This window comes from Crocuta crocuta, unplaced genomic scaffold, assembly GCF_008692635.1.
Source record: "Crocuta crocuta isolate KB4526 unplaced genomic scaffold, BGI_CrCroc_1.0 scaffold2801, whole genome shotgun sequence".
NCBI classification, from domain to species: domain Eukaryota; kingdom Metazoa; phylum Chordata; class Mammalia; order Carnivora; family Hyaenidae; genus Crocuta; species Crocuta crocuta.
Window position 1 is genome coordinate 87,242 of NW_027531783.1, and position 8,926 is coordinate 96,167.

The 8,926-nt window shown below is 35.6% G+C and overlaps 1 protein-coding gene across 1 annotated transcript in view; it reads left to right on the forward strand.

Annotated features, from left to right (window-relative positions):
* MAGT1 (magnesium transporter 1) overlaps positions 1-8,926 on the forward strand; it is a 62,496-nt gene that overhangs the window by 14,967 nt on the left and 38,603 nt on the right. Inside the window, exons 2-3 of the mRNA XM_077772800.1 lie at positions 4,802-4,971; positions 8,864-8,921. Coding sequence (XP_077628926.1) covers positions 4,802-4,971; positions 8,864-8,921 — 228 coding nt within the window. The remainder of the gene's footprint in view (positions 1-4,801; positions 4,972-8,863; positions 8,922-8,926) is intronic.

Consider the following 8,926-nt stretch of genomic DNA (forward strand, 5'->3'; position numbering starts at 1 on the left):
TATACAATGGAATACTGCATGGCAATGAGAAAGAATGAAATCTGGCCATTTGTAGCAACATGGATGGAACTTGAGGGTGTTATGCTGAGCGAAAGTAAGTCAGGCAGAGAAGGACAGATACCATGTGTTTTCATGTATAGGTAGATTAGGAAGAACTTAACGGAGGACCATGGAGGAGAAGAAGGGGAAAAAGAGTTGCGGAGAGGGAGGGAGGCAAACTGTGAGAGACTCTTGAATGCTGAGAACAAACTGAGGGCTGATAAAGGTGGGGGAGAGAAGAAGGGGGGTGATGGGCATGGAGGAGGACACTTGTTAGGATGAGCACTGGGTGTTATATGGAAACCAAACTTGGCAATAAACTATTTAAGAAAAAAATGCTCTATTCTCAGGGGCGCCTGGGTGGTTCAACTGGTTAAGAATGTTAACTCTTGATTTCAGCTCAGGTCATGATCTCAACATAGTGAAATGGAGCTGAGGTTGAAGGCCCCTCCCCCTGACCATGTTGGGCTCCGTGCTGGGCATGGAGTCTGTTTTAAGGTTCTCCCTCTCCCGCTTTTCCACTTGTGCACATGCACACTCTCTCACTCTCTTTCTCAAAAAAAAGAAAAGAAAAGAAAAGAAAGAAAGAAAGAAAAGAAAAAGAAAAAAAGCTCTCTTCTCTGCTTATTGTCTCTTTCCTTCAGTCATTATTTTCCAGATATGTTTCCAGATCTGTTCAGTCTCTTAATTTAAGGATGAAGTTGGAAATGTATTCCTTAACCAGAAATTTTATTTTACTAAAATAAATATTTTACTGCTGGAGGCTGGGCCGGCTCCGGCAGGTCCAGGAGTCCCTGAAGGATGGACGGTGTCGGCGAGAGACAGTGAGAGAGCCCCGAGATTCTTTCTGATCACCAGGCAGGCATCTCTATCCTGTCGGTTTTGGTGCCTTTCTTTATTTAAAAGTTCAACAAAATGAAGTCAGAGAAAAGAATTTCTTACAATGGGAGGCCTTTTGTGATATCAATTGCAGAATAACAGAATGTTCTTAGTGAAAAACAGGATAACATATAAGTTAAATTGTATATANCCGGAGCTGTGCAAACACTGCCATTTCCTTGCTGTGACTGCCATCCAGAGAGGCTGGTGCTGCTCCCGGCATTTTACTAGTCTGAAAACTAGTGGATGATTAACAAAAAGCTAAAAATAGCAAGAATTTTTATGAGTAAACCCTGATGGTCTAAAACACAGATACAATCAAATAAGCTTTGTGGGAAAGAGAGGTGCATTTTAGAGGAATTCAGACTGGTGATGTTTAGCTTTATTACTTCTGAAATTCAGAAGAAATCTCAATGGCAGGATCAGATTTTAGTTTTAAATGATAATGGATTACCATATTCAATTTTTCTTTTTTTTAATTTNTTTGCTAGAGCCAACTTAGATAAATATTATGCAAGCAGGTAGAGTGAAATTAAAATATTGTGTCATTGCCTTTTCTTGGCTCTCTTAATCCTTCATAGCCCTAAAATATTCATCATACTTGATTATTACTAACAGGATTGGAGATATTAATTGACTTCCTGTTAGTGGGATTATTTTGTGGTCATACTAATTAAAATGTTTCCAGAGAAGAGAGACTTCAAGCTTACTTAATTTTGTTGGTAGGTATTATTGTGAATAATATTGCTCCTTTTTTTTTGGTTTTATTTGAGTAGAATATAATGTAGGCCAAGAAGGAGGAAAATTACTTGATTGCAAAAGTCTTTCCTTATAAATTTAATTTTTTTCCATAGCAAATCTGTATTTTGTTTTGAATAAATGTATTTAATGCAGATTAAAAACTGTATGGATATGTTTTCTTCAGTGTGTTGTAAAACTGTTAGTGGAAAAATTATTTGCAATAGTTGTTTCCAAATCAATTGCTTTTTGTAGTTTCTGAGTAATTCATTTGATAAACCACCTGCTTTTCTGTACTATAGTCCTTTGTGGTTCTTACCAATAACTATAAAGTATTTAACAAATAGAAGGACTTGAAGGGCATGGGCAACGGTTTAATTCTTTACTTTTGAAGGTTATGTCTTTGCAAAATAAAGGGATATTTTGAAAGTGTATAGTGGGACTTAGTGTAGATATTGTAGAAAAGCAAAATTTTTATTTCTAAGCCATAGCTTTCAGTATCCAAACAATGGGCTCTAGACAATGGATGAAAGGTACTCTAAGGAAGAAGTTTCTTCAGTACTAGAGATTTAAACTGATCAAGAATGCTTTCAACTCAGGGCGCCTGAGTGGTTCAGTTGGTTGAGCATCTGACTCCTGATTTCGGCTCGGGTCATGATCCAGGGTCGTGGGATCAAGCCCTGTGTCGAGCTCCACACTGAGCATGGAGCCTGGTTGGGATTCTCTCTCTCCTTGCTCTGCCCATCTGCCCCATTTGTGTACTCTCTCTCAAAAATGAAAAATAGTTAAAAAATTAAAATAAAAAAGAAAGCTTTCAATTCAATGTGAGAAGAGAAATTCCCTTATAAAATCATATACTAGAAAGACAGAGGGCTAGTAAAAGAAGTGTCTAGGAGCTGTACTTTAAAAACTATAAAACGTTGATGAATGAAATTGGAGATGACACAAACAAATGGAACAATATTCCATGCTTATAGACTGGAAGAACAAATGTTGTTAAAATGTCCATAGTACACAAAGCAACTACACATTTAATGCAATCCCTATCAAAATGCCAACAACATTTATCACAGAACTAGAACAAACAGCCCTAATATTTGCATGGAGCCACAAAAGGCCCCAAATGGCCAGAGCAATCTTTAAAAAGAAAAATAAAGCTGAAGGTTATCACAATTCCAGACTTCAAGTTATACTACAAAGCTGTAGTAATCAAAACAGTATGGCACTGGCAGAAAAATAGACACATTGATCAATGGAACAGGATAGGAAGCCCAGAAACAAACCCATGATTATATGGTCAATCTTCAACAAAGGAGGCAAGAATGTGCAATGGGAAAAAGACGGTGTCTTCAACAAAGGGTGTTGGGAAAATTGGACCACTTCCTTGCATTATACACAAAAATAAACATGAAATGGATTAAGGACCTAAGTATAAGACCTGAAACTATAAAAATCCTAGAAGAGAGCACAGACGGTAAAGTCTGTAACATAGGCCATAGCAACATTTTTTAGATGTCTTCATTATCCATACATCTATCGACATTAGGTTGTCTCCATATCTTGCTGTTATAAATAATGCTACAGTAAACATAGGGATGCATGTATCTTTTTGAATTAGTGTTTTTGTTTTCTTTGCATAAATACCCAGTAGTGGAATTACNTATAAAAATCCTAGAAGAGAGCACAGACGGTAAAGTCTGTAACATAGGCCATAGCAACATTTTTTAGATGTCTTCATTATCCATACATCTATCGACATTAGGTTGTCTCCATATCTTGCTGTTATAAATAATGCTACAGTAAACATAGGGATGCATGTATCTTTTTGAATTAGTGTTTTTGTTTTCTTTGCATAAATACCCAGTAGTGGAATTACTGGATCATATGGTATTTCTGTTTTTAATTTTTTGAGAACCTCCATATATATATATATTTTTTTACAAATAGTTTATNAGAACCTCCATATGTTTTTCCACAGTGGTTGCACCAATTTATATTCTCATCATCAGTACTGCGCAAGGTTCCTTCTCCACATCCTTGCCAACACTTGTTATTTCTTATCTATTAGAGTCTAGCCATTCTGACAGGTGTGAGGTGATATCTCATTGTGGTTTTGATTTGCATTTCCCTGATGGTTAGTGATGTTGAGCCTTTTTTCCTCTGTTTATTGGCCATCTGTATGTCTTTGTAAAAATGTCTATTCAGGTTCTCTGCCTATTTTTTAAAAAGTATTCATTTATTTCGAGAGAGAGTGAGCATGAACAGGGTAGGGGCGGAGAGGGATAGAGAATCCCAAACAGACTCTGTGCTGTCAGTGCAGAGCTTGACGCGGGGCTCTGTCTCACAAACTGGGAGATCATGACTTGAGCAGAAATCAAGAGTCAGATGGCTTACTGACTGAGCCACTCAGGCTCCCTTCTCTGCCCATTTTTAATCAGATTATTTGATTTTTGGTATTGGCACTGTTGAATTTTGATAGTTTTTAAAAGTATATTGTTCCTACTAATCCTTTGTCAAATACATGGTATGAAAATATTTTCTCCCACTCCGTAGCTTGTCTTTTCATCCTTTACCAAGATATTTCCTAGGGAGAAAGTTTTAATTTTGATGAGGTCCAGTTTATCTTTTTTTTTCCTTTTTTATCATGCTTTCTTGTTTCAGGTCTAAGAACTTTTTAACTACCCCATGATCCTAAATGTTTTCTCCTACTTTTTTCCTTAAAATTTTTTTTCAGTCAGTTCTGTGTCCAACATGGGACTTGAACTCACAACTGCAAGATCAGGAGCTGGATGCTCTACTGACTCAGCCAGCCAAGTGCCCCTTTTTTATTTTTTCTAATATATTTAATTTTTTAATGTTTATTTTTTGAGAGAGAGAGACAGAGTAAGAGCAGGGGAGGGGCAGAGAGAGAGAGGGAGACACAGAATCTGAAGNACATTGTATTATCTTATTAAATCTCATTATGAAATAATTGAATTTTAAGAATAATTATCATAATCAGCCACAATTAGCAGATTTTATTTTTATGTCTCTCACATTTCCTACGTACCTCTGCTTGTTAGTCTTGGTTTTAAGTTGCCTAGTTCAAAGGAACTTCAAATGACAAGTTGAGAGCATTAACACTATGCTTCTCCCTTTTTTTTAGATGGTGTTATCAGAAAAGGTTAGTCAGCTGATGGAATGGACCAATAAAAGACCTGTAATAAGAATGAATGGAGACAAGTTTCGTCGCCTTGTTAAAGCACCACCAAGAAACTACTCCGTTATTGTCATGTTCACTGCTCTCCAACTTCACAGACAGTGTGTTGTGTGCAAGTATGAGCTTTCAACTATACTTTAAAATTAAATAACATAAGATTTTGACCACTTCTCAATCCCAGAAGAACCAAATTGTTTCAGTGGGTACATAAAAAATTAATGTCTGTATCTTACTTAGGATGTCTGTAGTAACACATAATACTACTACCCTTTTACAGTAATTTCTTAGTTTTCCACATTATTGGGGGGAACAAAGAACAAAGATAAAGTATTGTGGTAGCCATGATATGAATAACATAAAAATTGAATAATCATCTTATAAATTGGTGTCAACTTATATAAATGTATGCTAATAGCATTGATGTTCTTTGTTATTTGTAAGAGCTTTCAATTTCATACTGTTAATTTATACAACAACCCTAGAAGGTAAGTTAAGCAAGTATTCTCTCATTTATCAAGAAACAAGTTCCAAAAATTTTTAACTGGCTTACCCAAAGGTAGAGATAATTATTAATGGAGTACTGTTTGTTTCATGCAAATTTGGAATTATAAGAGTACATTTTTAGAAAATAAAGATGTATGATTTAGATATGTTTTCTTTTTCCTAGATTATTTTGTCATGATTATAAACCTTGGATATTGAGACAAATCTCAGTTAAACTTTCATCAAACAGTGGTGTATTGATTTTATTTTCCTGTTTCCGAATGATCTTAGGAACAAAGATTGATATTTCTTTAAACAAAAGGACTATATTTCTTTAAACAAAAGTACAAATGGTACTAAAAAATAGAAAATCTTAGGGGTTTTGGTGTTTTTTTAACTTATATTTGAGATCAGTATGTGTAGTCCAGGAGTTCACTTTAAATGAAATGACAAAGCTACCCTGTGAAGAACTAATTTAATAAAATCTTGAAGGCTTTCCAAATTCTGACAACCTGGGCCAATGTAAAGGAACAGACAGGTTTTTTTTAAGAATATATGTTCTAGGGGCGCCTGGGTGGCTTAGTCGGTTAAGCGTCCGACTTTCGCTTAGGTCATGATCTCCCGGTTCGTGGGTTCGAGCCCCGCGTCGGGCTCTGTGCTGACTGCCAGCTCAGAGCCTGGAGCCTGTTTCAGTCTGTGACTCCCTCTCTCTCTGACCCTCCCATGCTCACGCTGTCTCTCTCTCTCTCTCTCTCCTAGAAATAAAATAAAAACATTTAAAAAAAAAAAAGAATATATGTTCTGTTACCCCAAGACTTGCTAACTTTTCTTAAAGGATTTTCTCCCCAGAGTTAGGAGATAGTCAAGGTATTTGGTCCCAGAGTACTTATATTTGAGTAGATGTTATGAATAAACATAAAATCTAAAATTATTCTTTCAAACAAATTTTAAATGTTTTTTATTTATTTTTTATAGAGATGAAGAGATAGTGTGAGCAGGGGAGGGGCAGAGAGAGGGTGACACAGAATCTGAAGCAGGCTTCAGGCTCTGAGCTGTCAGCACAGAGCCCGACATGGTGCTTGAACCCATGAACTGCAAGATCATGACTTGAGCTGAAGTCAGATGCCTAACTGACTGAGCCACCCAGGTGCCCCTAAAATCACTCTTAATTCAGTCATTTCACTCAGCAATCAATAGTATATAAACATATCAGGGAACAAACACAAACTCCTTCATAATTCTGTATTAAATACAAATTAATGCATTCTTATTAAGCTAAGTGTTTATTAGTTTCTTTCTGTAATACCAAATTTAATATTAGCTCACATTTTCCTAAACTCATTCAAAAATAAAAATTAACAGCAATGTGTATAATAACTATATATTTGGTGCTATCAGGATGAGAAGTGTTAAGATGCCCTATCTTTATAATATGGCTAGGGAAATGAATTCCACAAGTGAAAATTTAGCTGGCAGTATAAGGCAATTTATAATTAACTAGCAAATAGATTATGTACATAATAAAAACTACAAGATTTCAAGAAGGACTTACAATAGGAAGATTGGGATTGGCCTGAAGAAGAAGGGATTTGTATTTGGGCTAGACAGATGGATCAGATTTAGATAGAAGTAGGATATTTTGGTTAGAAATAAAGATGTATGCAAGGGTACAGAGATAGTGGTAAATAAAGTGCTGGAATTAAGAAATCCTGTTTTAGATTGATTAGTAGTAAGGCTATATAAAAGCTAGATGCCTTATTAGAACTAGATGATAAAAAACCTTGAATGGCCAGCAAAAGCTTGGAGACTCTTCTAACATAGTAGAAAAGCAACAGTGGTTTCTGAGAAGAGTAGGAGTTTCAGGAAAGTAGTAATTTAGGANGCTTCAGGCTCTGGGCTGTCAGCACAGAGCCCGACATGGTGCTTGAACCCATGAACTGCAAGATCATGACTTGAGCTGAAGTCAGATGCCTAACTGACTGAGCCACCCAGGTGCCCCTAAAATCACTCTTAATTCAGTCATTTCACTCAGCAATCAATAGTATATAAACATATCAGGGAACAAACACAAACTCCTTCATAATTCTGTATTAAATACAAATTAATGCATTCTTATTAAGCTAAGTGTTTATTAGTTTCTTTCTGTAATACCAAATTTAATATTAGCTCACATTTTCCTAAACTCATTCAAAAATAAAAATTAACAGCAATGTGTATAATAACTATATATTTGGTGCTATCAGGATGAGAAGTGTTAAGATGCCCTATCTTTATAATATGGCTAGGGAAATGAATTCCACAAGTGAAAATTTAGCTGGCAGTATAAGGCAATTTATAATTAACTAGCAAATAGATTATGTACATAATAAAAACTACAAGATTTCAAGAAGGACTTACAATAGGAAGATTGGGATTGGCCTGAAGAAGAAGGGATTTGTATTTGGGCTAGACAGATGGATCAGATTTAGATAGAAGTAGGATATTTTGGTTAGAAATAAAGATGTATGCAAGGGTACAGAGATAGTGGTAAATAAAGTGCTGGAATTAAGAAATCCTGTTTTAGATTGATTAGTAGTAAGGCTATATAAAAGCTAGATGCCTTATTAGAACTAGATGATAAAAAACCTTGAATGGCCAGCAAAAGCTTGGAGACTCTTCTAACATAGTAGAAAAGCAACAGTGGTTTCTGAGAAGAGTAGGAGTTTCAGGAAAGTAGTAATTTAGGAAGACTGATGTATATTGCAATGTAAGAAGGATTGGAGAAGGAGAAACTAGAGTCAATATTTTAATATTCTAATGTCTGATATTAAGGATCTGACTTTAGCTGGTGGCAATGAAAGTAAATAAGAAGGGATGGAGTTAAAAGATAATCACAAATGAAGAATATCAGATCGTGGAAACTGAAAGCATTTGGGTAATAAGGGAAAAGTCAGACATGACTTGAGGTTTCAATTAATCTCAATTCCCTAGATTCTTCTTGTCTTTCACCCTAATAATTTCTTTGAATGTATTTTTATTTACTAACTAGCATGTTATACATTAGATTTATAAAATGGATTACTAGTATAGTCTACTTTCTCTGGAAATAATTGAACCTTGTCTTTAAGCACTTTAGTAATTTAGAGTATTAAAAAAATTGTACAATTAGCTGTATTTTTCCAGTGACTACTTAAAGAGCTTTGAAATAAGAAACAGGCACAAAGTATGAAGCTGAGCCAAGTAACTACTTTCTGTTGATATCCCCAGCTCTTAGGATATGCCTTCTTCTCATGCCAAAACAAGGGCAATTTTTTGCAAGGTTTGCCCTAACTCTGACAGCAGAGCCTTAACTACTGTGTTTCTCTCTCTCTCTCTCTCTCTCCTTCTCCCTCTCCCTCTCTCTTTCTTCCCTCTCTTTCTCTCTTAAAACATTTCTCCCCTTTGGAAAAACTGCTATTGCTTCTTTGGCTCTGTTTTACTGCTGATAAACTAGATTGCTTTTAAAAATGTTGTATGTGTTATCTTCACAAATCTGATTGTGTCTAGGCAAGCTGATGAAGAATTCCAGATCTTGGCAAACTCCTGGCGATACTCCAGTGCATTTACCAA